The 18,989-nt window shown below is 30.9% G+C and overlaps 1 protein-coding gene across 4 annotated transcripts; it reads right to left on the bottom strand.

Annotated features, from left to right (window-relative positions):
• Window positions 1-654: 654 nt before the first annotated feature.
• LOC119613003 (kinesin-like protein KIF20B) lies at window positions 655-15,906 on the bottom strand. Of its 4 annotated transcripts, none has more exons than XM_037968925.1 (3): window positions 15,797-15,906; window positions 14,264-15,411; window positions 655-1,164 (listed from the first exon to the last, which is right to left on the bottom strand). In XM_037968925.1, the coding sequence occupies exons 2-3, from the start codon at window positions 15,236-15,238 to the stop codon at window positions 943-945; spliced, it is 1,197 nt and encodes a 398-aa protein (XP_037824853.1). In that variant the 5' UTR covers window positions 15,239-15,411; window positions 15,797-15,906; the 3' UTR covers window positions 655-942. The 4 variants fall into 4 exon arrangements, 3 of the variants coding, with proteins under 3 accessions (XP_037824853.1, XP_037824851.1, XP_037824854.1); XR_005232196.1 differs by lacking the exon at window positions 655-1,164 and adding exons at window positions 10,875-11,302; window positions 11,376-11,727 and having other exon boundaries at window positions 14,264-15,884; XM_037968923.1 differs by having other exon boundaries at window positions 14,264-15,897.
• Between the last annotated feature and the right edge of the window lie 3,083 nt (window positions 15,907-18,989).

The following is an 18,989-nucleotide window of genomic DNA, read 5'->3' as shown; positions in this document are numbered from 1 at the left end:
CAGAAAAAGCTTCGATTAAAGCTAAAGAAAAAGCTTAAATCAAAGCTTAAATGTGATTTCCAATAAAGCTTCGACTAAAGCTTTAATTTTAGATGAAGCTTGAATTAGACCTTAAATATAACTACAGAAAAAGCTTCAATGAAGGTAAACTTATGGCATCAGAAATAGCTTAATTATGACTTTCAAAAAAGCTGTAATGTAGCAACAAAAAAGCTTCGATTAAAACTAAACAGCGTCGATTAAAGCGTAGATTTTTATCTTAAATATAATTTTGGAAAAGTTTTAAAAGCTAAAATGACACTAATACTCAAATTTGTATTCAGATAAAGCTTTGATTAAAGCTTAAAAATAACTTCTGAAAAAGCTTTTGTTTAGTATAAATTATGACTACAAAAATCCGAAATAATTTTTTAACAAAGAGCTTTTATTAAAGTTTAAATACTTCCATTAAAGCTAAAATATAACTTTAGAAAAAAGCTTTGCTTTAAAGTAAAGTAAAGTATGACTAGAACAAATCCGAAATGAATTTTTAAGAAAGGGCTTAAATACTTCCTTTAAATGTAAAATATAACTTTAGAAAAAGCTTCGATTAAAACTTAATTTAGACTACACAACAAGCTTTAATTAATGCTAAATAATTTGGTTACCAAAAAGTTTTAAATATCACTACAAAAATAGTCTTTTTTTTTAAGTTTAAAGAACCACAATTAAAGCTCGAATATGACACTTATACATATACAAAGTTAAAATTAACAGGAAAATATAATTCTACCAAAAAGCACCACATTTAAGACAAAATCTTCCCCTATAGGCCACTTTTTAAACAAAAATTCCATAATCTTTTTTTTAAAAAACATCACCCGCAGTTCATTTCCCTTATTTCATATTTATTCCTTAACATATTTTCGGTAAAATTTTATTTCATTTTGCAACTGTGTTCACTTACTTTTCCTGTTCCTGTGCCAGTTCATCCCGTTTAATCGATATTAAACGTTGTAAATTTTCATATTCCGCTGCTGCCACACGTTGTCTTTCCTCATACAATTGCCTCAATTGACGGATATTAACCAATTGTCTTTCATATTCCTGGCGTAAATTATCAGACATGATTTTCATTTCATGCTCAGCAAATGATTTTTCAATTTCAGTAAGTCTTTGTTTTAACTGCAGGAAAACAAATGCAAGTAAATAAGAAATAAAGTTAAAAGTAAGTAAATAATATGAAAAATATATATTAAAAATAAATGTAAATAATAATAACAATAATGATAATAAATAAAAATAACAAGTAAGAGTGTTATATTCGGCTATGCCGAATCTTATATACCCACCATCAAACCTCGTTTGACTCGAATGAAACTTACTTATGTCGAATTTCATCTATATACTCGTATATTTAGGCCAGTTATAAGCGTTAAAGTAATTTTCTAAAGGGGACCATATATAGGGGGGTAGGGTCAATTATGGGTCGATCCTCATAAAATTTGGTAGATAGAATTTGGTTCGTATTAAATTTATTTGTGTCGAATTTCATCGCTACACTCGTATTTTTAAACCATTAATAAGCGTTGCAGTCATTTTCTGATGGGGACCTTATATGGGGGGTAGGGTCAATTATGGACCGATCCTGATAAAATTTCGCATATTGATTTTGGATCATAAGAAACTTACTTATGTCGAATTTCATCGCTATATTCGTATTTTTAAACAAGTTATGGCTGTTAAAGCTGCTTTTCGAGGGGCCACTTGTATGGGGGCTATCCGAAAACGTGGACCGATATTGCCCATTTTCAATACCAAACAAACCTTACCTATAAGAAATATTTATGCGAAATTTCAACCCTCTAGCTCTTTCCACTCGGACTCTATCGTGCTTTCAACAGACAGACAGACAGACAGACAGACAGACAGACAGACAGACAGACGGACGGACAGACGGACAGACGGACAGACGGACAGACATGGCTAGATCGTCTTAGAATTTAATGAGGACCCAGAATATATATACTTTTGTGGGTCTATGACCAATATTTCTATGTGTTACAAACGGAATGACAAAATCAATATACCCCCCATCTTTTTTGATGGTGGGTATAAAAATTTACAGCGAGATAACGTACAACTAGGAAATCGAAATTAATTGGGCATATTGAGAAAAAATAAAACAAATTATGATGTGAAATGAAAAACGTGCATAAAATTGGCGCACCCCACCACACATATGCACACAGCTGTTCTTTTTCAAATGAATAATAATGCATTTTTTTGTTCTTTGAATACAACAACAAAAATTATTTAATAATTTCATTTCAATTTGCAATTTTCATAAAATATATGAATTTTGTTCTTTTTGGCGTTATCTCAGTTTTTTTTTTCTTTAACAGTGTCATTGTCAAGTTTTTTTTATTTCGTTTACACATTTGTTTTTAATCTTTTTAAATTATAAAGAATACGATGAGCGATGTTTGTTTGTATGCTAATTTTAAAATTTATAATTAATTCGTTAAAGAAATGTCGAAAAAGTGCTTTTTTGGCAGTTGCCAAAATACTTAATCCTAAGCTGTGTGAGAGAGACATAAAAGTTCTATTTTTCCACTTATAGCCATATAATTTAAAACTTTTTATAAAAAAAAGCTTTAAGCTCAAAAAAAAACTTAAATATGTAGTACTTTATAAATAGCTTTACTTAAAGTTAAAGTATGACAGCAAAATGAACTACGGAAAGAGCTTTAATTGAAGTTTATAAAGATAAACAAACAAAATCTAAATACATATGTATACAGAAGAGATATTAAAATATAACCACCGACAGAGCTTTGAATAAAGCTCAAAACTATGTCTCTTGGAAACAGAAAAATTTAATGCTTAATGATAACTACAGAAAGAGCTTCTTTCATTTATACTAAACTATAACTATCAAACGAAAAACAATTAAATCTTAAATATTACTAGACATAAGCTTTCCTTAGAGTTAATATATAACTACAAAGAGACTTTCAATCAACTTTAAAATATTAATAGTTTTATTAAAACCAAAAAAGCCTAGTATAATGTTATATTTACAGTCTACTTAGTATAAAATATATTCTAGAGATTCTAGCTCTGTAGCTTAATCAATAGTAAAGTTTATAGTCCAGTCTATACTTTGGTCCGTAGCTTAGCCGATAGTATATTTTATAGTCCACACTATATACTATAGTCAAGTTTATAGTCTATAGTTAAGTGTAGCCTAGTCTAAAGTGTAGTCTGAAGTCTAGTTTATGGTCTAGTATATAGTGTAGTTTACAGTCTAACATAAATATAGTCTCTAGTTTAGTCCACAGTCAAGTCCATAGTTTAGTCCAGTGTATAAATTAGTTTACAATGTAGTTTATAATCTAGTTAATAGTCTAGTTTAGTCGAGTTTAGTCTAGTTTATAGTTTATAGTCTAGTTATATAGTCTAGTTTATAGTCTAGTTTATGGTCTAGTTATAGTCTAGTTTATAGTCTAGTTTATAGTCTAGTTTATAGTCTAGTTTATAGTTAGTCTATAGTCTAGTTTATAGTCTATTTTATAGTCTAGTCTATAGTCTAGTTTATAGTCTATTTTATAGTCTAGTCTATAGTCTAGTCTATAGTCTAGTCTATAGTCTAGTCTATAGTCTAGTCTATAGTCTAGTCTATAGTCTAGTCTATAGTCTAGTCTATAGTCTAGTCTATAGTCTAGTCTATAGTCTAGTCTATAGTCTAGTCTATAGTCTAGTCTATAGTCTAGTCTATAGTCTAGTCTATAGTCTAGTCTATAGTCTAGTCTATAGTCTAGTCTATAGTCTAGTCTATAGTCTAGTCTATAGTCTAGTCTATAGTCTAGTCTATAGTCTAGTCTATAGTCTAGTCTATAGTCTAGTCTATAGTCTAGTCTATAGTCTAGTCTATAGTCTAGTCTATAGTCTAGTCTATAGTCTAGTCTATAGTCTAGTCTATAGTCTAGTCTATAGTCTAGTCTATAGTCTAGTCTATAGTCTAGTCTATAGTCTAGTCTATAGTATAGTCTATAGTCTAGTCTATAGTCTAGTCTATAGTCTAGTCTATAGTCTAGTCTATAGTCTAGTCTATAGTCTCTAGTATAGTCTAGTCTATAGTCTAGTCTATAGTCTAGTCTATAGTCTAGTCTATAGTCTAGTCTATAGTCTAGTCTATAGTCTAGTCTATAGTCTAGTCTATAGTCTAGTCTATAGTCTAGTCTATAGTCTAGTCTATAGTCTTAGTCTAGTCTATAGTCTAGTCTATAGTCTAGTCTATAGTCTAGTCTATAGTCTAGTCTAGTAGTCTAGTCTATAGTCTAAGGTCTATAGTCTAGTCTATAGTCTAGTCTATAGTCATAGTCTATCTAGTCATAGTAGTCTATAGTCTAGGTCTATAGTCCTAGTCTATAGTCTAGTCTATAGTCTAGTCTATAGTCTAGTCTATAGTCTAGTCTATAGTCTAAGTCTATAGTCTAGTCTATAGTCTAGTCTATAGTCTAAGTACTATAGGTCTAGTCTATAGTCTAGTCTATAGTCTAGTCTATAGTCTAGTCTATCTAGTATAGTCTATAGCTAGTCTATAGTATAGTCTATAGTCTAGTCTAGTATAGTCTAGTAGTCTAGTCTATAGTCTAGGTCTATAGTCTAGTCTATAGTCTGTCTATAGTCTAGTCTATAGTCCTAGGTCTATAGTCTAGTCTATAGTCTAGTCTATAGTATGAGTCTATATAGTTAGTATATAGTCTAGTATATTAGTTCTAGTCTATAGTCTAGTTCTATAGTTAGTCTTGTCTACTAGTATAAGTCTAGTCTATTAGTCTAGTCTATCGTCTAGTCTAGTAAGTCTAGTCTATAGTCTAGTCATATAGTCTATAGTCCTAGTCTATAGTCTGTCTATAGTCTAGTCTATAGTCCTAGTCTATAGTCTAGTCTATAGTCTAGTCTATAGTCTAGTCTATAGTCTAGTCTATAGTCTAGTCTATAGTCTAGTCTATAGTCTAGTCTATAGTCTAGTCCTATAGTCTAGTCTATAGTCTAGTCTATAGTCCTAGTCTATAGTCTAGTCTATAGTCTAGTCTATAGTCTAGTCTATAGTCTAGTCTATAGTCTAGTCTATAGTCTAGTCTATAGTCTAGTCTATAGTCTAGTCTATAAGTCTAGTCTATAGTCTAGTCTATAGTCTAGTCTATAGTCTAGTCTATAGTCTAGTCTATAGTCTAGTCTATAGTCTAGTCTATAGTCTAGTCTATAGTCTAGTCTAAGTCAGTATAGTCTAGTCTATAGTCCTAGTCTATAGTCTAGTCTATAGTCTAGTCTATAGTCTAGTCTATAGTCTAGTCTATAGTCTGTCTATAGTCTAGTCTATAGTCTAGTCTATAGTCTAGTCTATAGTCTAGTCTATAGTCTAGTCTATAGTCTAGTCTATAGTCTAGTCTATAGTCTAGTCTATAGTCTAGTCTATAGTCTAGTCTATAGTCTAGTCCATAGTCTAGTCTATAGTCTAGTCTATAGTCTAGTCTATAGTCTAGTCTATTCTAGTCTATAGTCTAGTCTATAGTCTAGTCTATAGTCTAGTCTATAGTCTAGTCTATAGTCTAGTCTATAGTCTAGTCTATAGTCTAGTCTATAGTCTAGTCTATAGTCTAGTCTATAGTCTAGTCTATAGTCTAGTCTATAGTCTAGTCTATAGTCTAGTCTATAGTCTAGTCTATAGTCTAGTCTGTGGTCTAGTCCATAGTCTAGTCTATAGTCTAGTCTATAGTCTAGTCTATAGTCTGGTCTATAGTCTAGTCTATAGTCTAGTCTATAGTCTAGTCTATAGTCTAGTCTATAGTCTAGTCTATAGTCTAGTCTATAGTCTAGTCTATAGTCTAGTCTATAGTCTAGTCTATAGTCTAGTCTATAGTCTAGTCTATAGTCTAGTCTATAGTCTAGTCTATAGTCTAGTCTATAGTCTAGTCTATAGTCTAGTCTATAGTCTAGTCTATAGTCTAGTCTATAGTCTAGTCTATAGTCTAGTCTATAGTCTAGTCTATAGTCTAGTCTATAGTCTAGTCTATAGTCTAGTCTATAGTCTAGTCTATAGTCTAGTCTATAGTCTAGTCTATAGTCTAGTCTATAGTCTAGTCTATAGTCGAGTCTATAGTCTAGTCTATAGTCTAGTCTATAGTCTAGTCTATAATCTAGTCTATAGTCTAGTCTATAGTCTAGTCTATAGTCTAGTCTATAGTCTAGTCTATAGTCTAGTCTATAGTCTAGTCTATAGTCTAGTCTATAGTCTAGTCTAAGTCTAGTCATAGTCTAGTCTATATCTAGTCTAGTCTTAGTCTATAGTCTAGTCTATAGTCTAGTCTATAGTCTAGTCTATAGTCTAGTCTATAGTCTAGTCTATAGTCTAGTCTATAGTCTAGTCTATAGTCTAGTCTATAGTCTAGTCTATAGTCTATAGTCTAAGTCTAGTCTATAGTTCTAGCGATAGTCTATTCTATAGTCCTAGTCTATAGTCTAGTCTATAGTCCCTAGTCGTAGTCTAGTCTATAGTCCTAGTCCTATAGTCTAGTCGATAGTCTAGTCTATAGTCTAGTGCTAATAGTCTAGTCTATAGTCTAGTCTATAGTCTAGTCTTAGTCTAGTCATAGTCTAGTCTATAGTCTAGTCTATATCTAGTCTATAGTCTAAGTCTATAGTCCTATCTATAGTTCCTAGTCTATAGTCTAGTCTATATCTAGACTTTTGTCTAGACAGTTGTCTATATTTCTTGACTATGTTTAAATTAAAATATTTTTTATTCTGCTTAAAGTTTAATAAGTCAAAAATTACACTATCATACACAAATTTCTTATTATTTCATTGCACAAGTGCATCCTCCATCATAATTGTTATTATTACATCATAATGTCATGTTAATCCGAGATACACAATACATACGTGTGGCTTTACCAGACATTCATGAACATGATAAATGAGTATTAGTTCTTTCAAGACAATATATGCTATTTTTAGTCATGCTTGACTAATTTTTATTGAAAAAATTTATTAATAGTTTGTTGCAAAAAAAAAAAAAAATTGTCATAATATTTAAAAGCAATTACATAATTTTATTCACAAAAATATGCATATATTAATGTTAAAGAAATACATATGTATATATGTATGTCTTTTGAAAAAAAAATTCCCACTTTCAACAAAATTTATTGTTATATCCATAACATCACATAAATATATTTGTTCATGCGTTGTAAATATGGGGACACAATTTTGTTTTAAATATTTAATTTATACCCGCAAAAATATATTTTTTTAAATTTTTACTTTTTTGCAACATTTTTGACCACAACAATTTTTCTTCAATTACTTATTGCTTTTTGCGGTTGAACTGAAAACTGTTTGGTTTGTTGAAGTCCTTTTTCGCCTCAATTTTTAGTTATTTTTTAATAAATGCAATATCATAATAAATTTATTAAAAAAATACACACATACATATTTGTTTAATAATTGTTTCATAAATCTGTTGTATATTTATGCCTTAAATTTATACGGATTTATGGTTATTTTATTTGAAAATTATAGTTTTTTTGCTTTTGAGTATTACTGGTAATTGCTGCAAAAACATTTTGTATTTAAAAATGTGTCGGTAATGAGGTCTATATATGACAATTAGGTCAGTCACTTATTTAAGTGAGTGTGTGCGAATTTTTTGTAGGTGAATAATTAAAAACACATCCATAAATCTATTTTGTTTCACACAAAAATTTAAATTCGTTATTTTTAGTTTTTAGAGAGAGAATTTTCAGAGTATAGTTTTTAGAAATTATTTAAATTTAAAGCTAGTTGGTCCACAGTATTATATGTATTTTAAAGTATTTAGTTACGTATGCATCATGCCATCATTTATACATTTATATACCCTACACCACTATAGTGGGAAGGTTATTATGCGTTTGTGCTGATGTTTGTAACGCATTAAAATATTAGTACTATACCCACCTTAAAGTATACCGATCGACTCAGAATCACTTTCTGAGTAGATTTAACGATGTCCGTCCGTGTGTCCATGTAAACGTTGTTATCAAAGTACAGGTCGCAATTTTCAAGATAATTTGATGAAATTTGGAATACACGATTGTTTTGATCCAAGGACTATTGAAAATAGTTGAAATCGGTCCATTATTTTACCTAGTCCCCATACAACTGAACCTCCCGAAAAAGGTTTTTGAGCTCATAATTATGTATAATATAAATGTATCTCGATGAAAGTTCGCACAAGTAAGTTTACTACAAGCCTTAATGATCTTGCCAAATCTCGAAATGATTGGACTTCATTTGACCCCAGCCCCCATACTAAGCCCCCCTCAGAAAGTGACTTGAATATCCGCAATTCATTTATTAACACTGTTATTGCAATGAAATTTAGCACAGACAAATATTATATAAATAAAAATCGATCCAGCCCGTTTTATCAGGATCGGGCTACTTTTGCTCCTATCCCCTATATAAAGCCTCTTTTAGAAAATTAGTTTTTCGTCAATAAATTAAATATTCAAGATAAATGCTTTATTATGAAAAATATGTAAATCACATTTAATATTCATAACTGGTGTAGGGTATCATAAGGTCGGCCACGCCCGACTATACTTTCTTACTTGTTTAAAGAGTATAATTCTTTAAAAAGTTTTAATTATATAGCTATAGATTAATTCCGTCTTAAAATTAGAAGAAAGTTCACCGATTTGGACAACATAGTCTATAGTCTAGTCTAGTCTAGTCTAGTCTATAGTCTAGTCTATAGTCTAGTCTATAGTCTAGTCTATAGTCTAGTCTATAGTCTAGTCTATAGTCTAGTCTATAGTCTAGTCTATAGTCTAGTCTATAGTCTAGTCTATATCTAGTCTATAGTCTAGTCTATAGTCTAGTCTATAGTCTAGTCTATAGTCTAGTCTATAGTCTAGTCTATAGTCTAGTCTATAGTCTAGTCTATAGTCTAGTCTATAGTTCTATAGTCTAGTCTATAGTCTTGTCTATAGTCTAGTCTATAGTCTAGTCTATAGTCTAGTCTATAGTCTAGTCTATAGTCTAGTCTATAGTCTAGTCTATAGTCTAGTCTATAGTCTAGTCTTTAGTCTAGTCTATAGTCTAGTCTATAGTCTAGTCTATAGTCTAGTCTATAGTCTAGTCTAGTCTATAGTCTAGTCTATAGTCTAGTCTATAGTCTAGTCTTTAGTCTAGTCTATAGTCTAGTCTAAGTCTAGTCTATAGTCTAGTCTATAGTCTAGTCTATAGTCTAGTCTAGTCTAGTCTATAGTCTAGTCTATAGTCTAGTCTATAGTCTAGTCTATAGTCTAGTCTATAGTCTAGTCTATAGTCTAGTCTATAGTCTAGTCTATAGTCTAGTCTATAATCTAGTCTATAGTCTAGTCTATAGTCTAGTCTATAGTCTAGTCTATAGTCTAGTCTAATAGTCTAGTCTATAGTCTAGCCTAGTCTAGTCTATAGTCTAGTCTATAGTCTAGTCTATAGTCTAGTCTATGGTCTAGTCTATAGTCTAGTCTATAGTCTAGTCTATGTCTAGTCTATGGTCTAGTCTATAGTCTAGTCTATAGTCTAGTCTATGGTCTAGTCTATAGTCTAGTCTATAGTCTAGTCTATAGTCTAGTCTATGGTCTAGTCTATAGTCTAGCCTATGGTCTAGTCTATAGTCTAGTCTATAGTCTAGTCTATAGTCGTCTTCTATAGTCTAGTCTATAGTCTAGTCTATAGTCTAGTCTATAGTCTAGTCTATAGTCTAGTCTATAGTCTAGTCTATAGTCTAGTCTATAGTCTAGTCTATAGTCTAGTCTATAGTCTAGTCTATAGTCTAGTCTATAGTCTAGTCTATAGTCTAGTCTATAGTCTAGCTATAGTCTAGTCTATAGTCTAGTCTATAGTCTAGTCTATAGTCTAGTCTATAGTCTAGTCTATAGTCTAGTCTATAGTCTAGTCTATAGTCTAGTCTATAGTCTAGTCTATAGTCTAGTCTATAGTCTAGTCTATAGTCTAGTCTATAGTCTAGTCTATAGTCTAGTCTATAGTCTAGTCTATAGTCTAGTCTATAGTCTAGTCTAGTCTAGTCTATAGTCTAGTCTATAGTCTAGTCTATAGTCTAGTCTATAGTCTAGTCTATAGTCTAGTCTATAGTCTAGTCTATAGTCTAGTCTATAGTCTAGTCTATAGTCTAGTCTATAGTCTAGTCTATAGTCTAGTCTATAGTCTAGTCTATAGTCTAGTCTATAGTCTAGTCTATAGTCTAGTCTATAGTCTAGTCTATAGTCTAGTCTATAGTCTAGTCTATAGTCTAGTCTATAGTCTAGTCTATAGTCTAGTCTATAGTCTAGTCTATAGTCTAGTCTATAGTCTAGTCTATAGTCTAGTCTATAGTCTAGTCTATAGTCTAGTCTATAGTCTAGTCTATAGTCTAGTCTATAGTCTAGTCATAGTCTAGTCTATAGTCTAGTCTATAGTCTAGTCTATAGTCTAGTCTATAGTCTAGTCTATAGTCTAGTCTATAGTCTAGCTAGTCTATAGTCTAGTCTATAGTCTAGTCTATAGTCTAGTCTATAGTCTAGTCTATAGTCTAGTCTATAGTCTAGTCTATAGTAGTATAGTCTAGTCTATAGTCTAGTCTATAGTCTAGTCTATAGTCTAGTCTATAGTCTAGTCTATAGTCTAGTCTACAATCTAGTCAAATAAATTAGACAAAATTTTAAAGTTGCCTTGTTTACCAACATTAATTGCGCATTTGTACGTTATGCGCATATTAAATTGTTAACCTAATGGCGCAACTTCGAAGAAACATCAGAAATTATTTTGTTTATATTCAAATTTAAATTAATATACTTTTCTTATTTTATTTATTAATAATTAAAAATGTTAACAAAAATTCTTTACAATAGTAAAAAGTTATATATATAATAAAAATAGTTATAAAATTAGATAGCTTGTTAGATTTACAAATATTTTGCAATAGTACAATATTTCAACATTCGATTTTCGTGTAATCAAATTTACGTTGATTCCATTTCACAATTTACGTCAACGATTTACAACGTTCTACGAATTTTCACTTGTTTCGTTTCCTTCCTCACCGTTACAATTTGTTTCCTGTGGCTGTGTATTTTAATTTGTTTGTGTAGTTATGCCTTCAAAATGTGCCATCGAATAAAGTGAGAAATTCATAGACAAAATATTTTATTTTGGAAATTTTATTTTTGTTATCTCTCCATACGATATCGACTTTTTCGAGTTTCCTTTATCGAAAAATCTATTTGAATTATGAAAATACATATAAAAATACAATTAATAAAAGTTTGTGTTTTTCTTGGGAGAATATTTACATTACATTTATGACGAATTATTTTATACCTATGGAAAATTTTGTTTGTATATTGTCAGAAAGCCAACGGAAATTTTTTGTTTAGGTTTAAATATCTTAGTTAAGTTATTTACTAAAATTTTGAATAAATCTACGGAATTAGTAAATTGTGGTAATAAATAACAAAATTATCTATGGTGGATATAGATATGTAAATCCTTAATTGTTGAAAGTCGGAAAGTAGGCTTTTCATATACATTATAGCAAGAATTAGAAAAAGTCGACTCTTTGCTTCAACTGTATGGTCCACATTATAAAAAATCGCATCTCGCAGTCCCATTTTCAGCTCGATTCATATATCCTTCATGAAAAATCTTTTAGTAGATTAATGGCGGCGAAAAAAAATTCAAAATAAAGATGATATGAGTAAGTTTTATACAGTTACTAGCTATACCCAGTGTGCTTTGCTACCCTAAAGTCAATATAAATGAAAAACACCCTTAAGTTTTTGAAGAATCTCTAACAGTTTCCCAGATAAACGAATTTTTGTATTTACTTCATATGGAAGGTACCAAGCCCCTATCGAAATTCCGCCAATTTATTACTCAAACGTTCACATGGATACACGAATTTTTGTACTTAATTCATATGGGAGTCTCGCCTAATAAAAGTCCGTCCATTTTTCTTCCCAATGTTCAAATGTATGTTGAAGTTCTTCGTACAAAATTTGAAGATTCTAGCTCCAATAGTTATATAGATAAAAGAATTTTCTAATTTAAATGGGCGGTACCACGCCCCTAAAATCTAATACCCCATTTATTACCCAAATGCTCACTTGGATTTCAAAGTATTTCGTGCAAAATTTTAAAATTTCTGCTTTAATAGTGTCTCAGATATAACAATTTTTATATTCAATCCGTATGTGAGATACCAAGACCCCCTTATGAAAGTCCGCCCATTTTTCTCAAAATTATTGATATGGATGTAAAAGGTCTTTGTGCAAAATTTTAAGATTCCCAGTTAAACGAATTTTACTATTTAATTCATATGCGAGGTGCCACGACCCCAACTTGCATTCATGTTGGTACTAAAGTTCCTCGGAAAGAAGAGAGGACTCAGATATACTAATTTAAGATTTTCTTTATATGGGAGGTGCCCCGTATGGGAGGTACCAAGACCCCCTTATGAAAGTCCGCCCATTTTTCTCATAATTATTGATATGGATGTAAAAGGTCTTTGTGCTAAATTTTAAGATTCCCAGTTTCATATTTAATTTAAATGCGAGGTGCCACGCCCCCAATTTCTACTTCCTCCAATTTTTGGTCCTAAACATTTAAGTTGATACTAAACTTCTTCGGAAAAAATGAGGACTCAGATATACTTATTTAAGATTTTCTTTATATGGGAGGTGCCCCGCCCACTGGATTCATTCCCATGTATTCAATTCTCTAGCTCTTGCCGTTTCTCAGATAAGCGATTTTTAATACTTATTTTGTAAGTGGGCATGGCACTACGCCCTCTTGAAATCATGAAGTAAAAAGTAGTATATAGTTCCTTTCAGACATATAGGAAGACACTGTGATTCAGAAAAATAGGCCCGGCCGTTTAGTATAAAGTATAATTCATTCATATGCATATATAGATAACTGAGACAATAAATAATTTATTTACAAAAGGTGAATATGTTCTCCAAGGTTTGCCTAGAGTGATTTAGAACTAGAAGTGATTAAAGAACTGATTCAAAACCCATTTAATAGAACGAGTGCCGATGTCATAATCAATTTTTTACATCAAATCTGAAAAAAATATACCTAGGCCTCAACCGGGAATGTTGTGCGCTCCTTTACCAGTGTCTCTGGTGGCAATCGAGCCCATAGTCTAACAGACTAGATAACTACTTCTCAAACGATTTCACAAAATTGATTTCCAATTTGCGATCAAACATCAGTTATATCAGTCTTAGGGAGTAGTGATTATGTAAATCAATTAAAATTACATTTGAACTAATTGTAATTGAAGCTTTATCAATTGCAATTACTTTTAGTTGTAATTGAAGTTTTGCGAATTACAATTACTTATAATTGTAATTGAAAATAAATTACTTACAATTGTGAATTTTCTTCCCTATAATTACATGTTATTTGTAATTAGTGATACCCTAATTACAAGCAAAACTTCAATTACAATTACAAGTAATTGTAATTGATTAATGCTCAATTACCCATTACAAGTAATTGTAATTGACTATGTAATGAATAACTTTGTGCAACTAATTGTAATTGGTTATAGTTCAATTACACATTACAAGTAGTAGTAATTTGTTATTCCACAATTACACATTACAAGTAATTGTAATTGACAAAGTAATACATTACTTTGTGTAATCATTACACCCCTTGGCTGATTGATATCAACATCAAAATATAATGAGGCTATAATCATACATTCTAGGACTATTTGCGAAACTTAAATAAAATGATTATAAATGGTTTATAAAACAAAATTTTCATAAAAAAAAATTTGATTAATAAACCTTTCAAAAAATAATAAAACCTTTAAAAAACTAAATTTCTATAAAAAAAGTTAAATTGTATAACAAGTTTATAAAATAAATTTTGTTTTATAAACCTTTTATAAAATAAAAATTTTATTTTATGCAGATGAAAGTAAATATTTCTTTAAGAAAAACATTTCCTATATCTATATAACTCATCTTCAAAAAATCTATATCCTATATATTCTTTGTTTAATAATTTCACCATCTAAATGATTAATACAAAAATACCAAAGAAAATATATGTTCCTCTAACAAAGAATAGTTTATGATTGTTTATAAATTTTTTTAAGATCAGAAAAAATTTGTTTATGTTAACTAAAATTGTTTACACTATAGTCACCCTTACAACTTACCTCATTGCATTGCTCCTCCTTAACGGCCAACATTTGTTTGCAACAAGCAATAACCTCTTTCAAAGTAATGACTTGTTTCTGCACCACTGCCAATTCACCACGCAAAGAAATATTCTCCGAATTGGCCATTTGTAAGGCTAGTTGAGCATTAGCCAATTCTATATTGGCATGACGGCTGCGACTTAAAGGATCTTCATCATCAGAGAGACTAGAAGTGGCAGCACAGGCACCAGCTAAGTCCACAGAATCAGTGTTAGTGTTTAGAGAACTTTCTTCTATATGTTCACCACGTCGCAGACGTTTATTGACCTCACGCTCTAAATCCAATTGACGTCGTAGTGAGGCAATTTCATCACGCAAATCTTGTACTGCGTTTTGTCTTAGCAAACGTTTAGTGCGCAATTCTTCTTTGAATTCTTCTAAAGTTTGTTCTTTACCAGCCTCTTCAAAAGAACCGGTTTTATGTTCTTTATCACTAGTTTCACTTAATTTACGTTCTCTTTCGGCTTTTTCTTCTATTTCTTTATTTTTGGCATGTTCACTCAATGTCATTTTAATTTTATCCGCTATTCTATGCAAACGTTCAAAATTTTCCTCTCCCTTCAGAAGACTTTCACTTTCGGCCAATGAAATGCTTTTCTCCAGTATAGCTTCCGGTGAAGGGGTAAAAACCGAAGTAACATTGGGCACTTGATCCAATAACAGATCATTATTTTCCACTTCAGACCACCAGGAATCTTGATCGTTTTCTTGTTCATCATTTAAGTCGGATTCCGATAAACGTACACCCCTATAAGAGGCTGATCTTGTTGTGGCTGCAGCTTGGTTTAAATTCTCTACCTTTTCCGTTTCCATTTCTAATTCGTTGTGAATTTGTGTTGGTGTTGATTCTATAGGCATATTTGCTGTAGTCGTAGTCGTTATCGTCTCAGGGATTGATTCTTCTTCAAAGGTATTTGATTCACTACTGGCCATTGCATCCACAATGACTTTGTTATTTATGTAAAAATTTTACTCTTTCACTACCCCTTTCGGCAAAGTCTTATTGAACAATTGAATTGAAATTTTCTTTTTTTTCTTATATTTTTATTTTATTATTATTGAGAAAACAACAACAATTGTTCTAAATAATTTTTATTTTCTTTTCGCTTAAACAAATAAAAACAACAACAAAATAGTAGATATATATGCACAAGAAAGAAAAAAAAAACAACAAAGGATTTCTTATGGTAAATTGCGTTTCAAAATCGCTTTTAGGGTTTATTCGCTTTAATTATCTGTATTTCTGTATCTTTGTATTTTTTTTAAATTTTCGCCTCTATCTCATCACCGTCACGATTTTTTTCTTGAAAATTTTCAATTTCAACACAATTCTAGTATAGATAAATGAATTTGAATTTGCTTTAACCCAAAACACCAGTTAAAGGTTAAATATACAATTTTTCCACTTTTCTATTTAATTTTGAAATTTTTCAAATCTTTTTTTTTTTAATAAAATTTTTTTATTCAAAACTCTTTGTTTTTTATTTCTACCTCGTTTTTTTTTCTTTAACAAAAATCACTTTTAACCAAAAAAAATATAATATCTCTTTAACAAATTCCCATCTTATCGCCAGCACTACTCGTGAAAAACTGACGGTAAAGTCTATTTTTAAAAATAGTATTTTCGAAAAATTTTATTTCAAAATTTGTTTTTGTTGTTTTCTTTAAATTTTTCTTTCGGTTTTTCATTTTATCTTTTATCTGGTTTGTATATACTATATAGACAAATGTTTTCGTTAATCGAATACACACACTTTTTTTCATACTTGGCATCAGCTGAAATTTTGTATTTAGAAAAAAAAGTTTTGAAAAAAAAACATTGTATTTTTCGTTGTTTTGTATACCAAGTGTGTGTATGGGAATTTCAATAAAAAAAAACATGATTCTATAACATATGATTTGAAAAACCAAATAAATACTAAATACCTGCAGATATCTATTAACTTTCTCACTAAGTAATCAAAATATATAAATATTTTTTTAAATTTTAAAATTTTCCAAAATGTTAATGCTTTTTGCCCTGGGGCCTCTAGTTTAGCCAGAAAATGGATTTTCATGTTTTCACTTAAAAGTTGAATTTTGGTGGGAAATAAAAGTGATCACAGATTTTAATGCTTTTTGCCCTGGGGCCTCTAGTTTAGTCAGAAAATGGACTTTTATGTTTTCACTCAAAAAATTTAATTTAGGTGGAAAATAAAAGTGATTACAGATTTTAATGCTTTTTGCCCTGGGGCCTCTAGTTTAGCCAGAAATTGGACTTTTATGTTTTCACTCAAAAAATCGAATTTTGGTTGAAAATAAAAGTGATCAAAGATTTCAAACCTTTTAGTCCTCGGGCCTCTAGTTTAGACAGAAAATGGACATTTTATGTTTTCACTCAAAAGTTTAATTTCCTTTTTGCCCTGGGGCTTCTAGTTTAGACAGAAAATGGACTTTTATATTTTCACTCAAACATTGAATTTTTGTGAGAAATAGAAGTGATCACAGATTTTAATGCCTTTTGCCCTGGGGCCTCTAGTTTAGCCAGAAATTGGACTTTTATGTTTTCACTCAAAAGTTGAATTTTGATAAGAAATAAAAGTGATCACACATTTCAATCCTTTTTGCCCTGGGGCTTCTAGTTTACCCAGAAAATGGACTTTTATGTTTTCACTCAAAAGTTGAATTTCGGTCAGAAATAAAAGTGATCACAGATTTTAATGCTTTTTGACCTCGGGCTTCTAGTTTAGCCAGAAAATGGACTTTTATGTTTTCACTCAAAAAATCAAATTTTGGTGGGAAATAAAAGTGATCACAGATTTCAATCCTTTTTGCCCTGGGGCTTCTAGTTTAGCCAGAAAATGGACTTTTATGTTTTCACTCAAAACATCGAATCTTGGTGGGAAATAAAAGTGATCACAGACTTAAATGCTTTCTGACCTGGGGCCTCAATGGACTTTTATGTTTTCACTTAAAATATTGAATTTTGGTGGGAAATAAAAGTGATCACAGATTTTAATGCTTTTTGCCCTGGGGCCTCTAGTTTACCCAGAAAATGTTTTCACTCAAAAAATCCAATTTTGGTGGGAAATTAAAGTGATCACAGATTTTAATCCTTTTGCCCTGGGGCCTCTAGTTTAGCCAGAAAATGGACTTTTATGTTTTCACTAAAAAAATCGAATTTTGGTGGAAAATTAAAGTGATCACAGATTTGGTGGGAAATAAAAGTGATCACAGATTTTAATGCTTTTTGCCCTGGGGCCTCCAGTTTACCCAGAAAATGTTTTCACTCAAAAAATCGAATTTTGGTGGGAAATTAAAGTGATCACAGATTTCAATCCTTTTTGCCCTGGGTCCTCTAGTTTAGCCAGAAAATGGACTTTTATGTTTTCACCCAAAAAATCGGATTTTGGTTGAAAATAAAAGTGATCACAGATTTGGTGGGAAATAAAAGTGATCACAGATTTTAATGCTTTTTGCCCTGGGTCCTCTAGTTTAGCCAGAAAATGGACTTTTATGTTTTCACTCAAAAAACCGAATTTTGGTGTTGATAAAAGTGATCACAGATTTTAATGCTTTTTGCCCTGGGGCCTCTAATTTACCCAGAAAAGGGACTTTTATGTTTTCACTCAAAAATCGAATTTTGGTGGGGATAAAAATGATCACAGATTTTAATGCTTTTTGCCCTGGGGCCTCTAGTTTACCCAGAAAATGAACTTTTATGTTTTCACTCAAAAAATTGAATTTTGATGGGAATTAAAACTGATCACAGATTTTAATGCTTTTTGCCCTGGGGCCTTTAGTTTAGCCAGAAAATGAACTTTTATGTTTTCACTCAAAAAACCGAATTTTGGTGGAAAATAAAAGTGATCACAGATTTTAATGCTTTTTGCCCTGTGGCCTCTAATTTAGCCAGAAAATGGACTTTTATGTTTTCACTCAAAAGTTGAATTTTGATAAGAAATAAAAGTTATCACAGATTTTAATGCTTTTTGCCTTGGGGCCGCTAGTTTAGCCAGAAAATGGACTTTTATGTTTTCACTCAAAAAATCGAATTTTTGTGGGAAATAAAAGTGATCACAGATTTTAATGCTTTTTGCCCTGGGGCCTCTAATTTACCCAGAAAAGGGACTTTTATGTTTTCACTCAAAAATCGAATTTTGGTGGGGATAAAAATGATCACAGATTTTAATGCTTTTTGCCCTGGGGCCTCTAGTTTACCCAGAAAATGAACTTTTATGTTTTCACTCAAAAAATTGAATTTTGATGGGAATTAAAACTGATCACAGATTTTAATGCTTTTTGCCCTGGGGCCTTTAGTTTAGCCAGAAAATGAACTTTTATGTTTTCACTCAAAAAATCGAATTTTGGTGGGAAATTAATGTAACTATAGTTTTTAATGCTTTTTGCCTTGGGGCCTCTAGTTTAGCCAGAAAATGGACTTTTATGATTTCACTGAAAAAATCGAATTTTGGTGGGAAATTAAAGTGACCACAGTTTTTAATGCTTTTTGACCTGGGGCCTCTACTTTAGCCAGAAAATGGACTTTTATGTTTTCACTCAAAAATTTAATTTTGGTGGGATATAGAAGTGATCACAGATTTTAATCCTTTTTGCCCTGGGGCCTCTAGTTTAGCCAGACAATAATGGACTTTTATGTTTTCACTCAAAAGTTGAATTTTAGTTGAAAATAAAAGTGATCACA

Source organism: Lucilia sericata, unplaced genomic scaffold (assembly GCF_015586225.1).
Source record: "Lucilia sericata isolate MDLA Ls3-8-SP2 unplaced genomic scaffold, ASM1558622v1 Contig001907F_arrow, whole genome shotgun sequence".
In the NCBI taxonomy this organism is placed as follows: domain Eukaryota; kingdom Metazoa; phylum Arthropoda; class Insecta; order Diptera; family Calliphoridae; genus Lucilia; species Lucilia sericata.
This window is presented reverse-complemented; position numbering and strand designations above follow the sequence as displayed.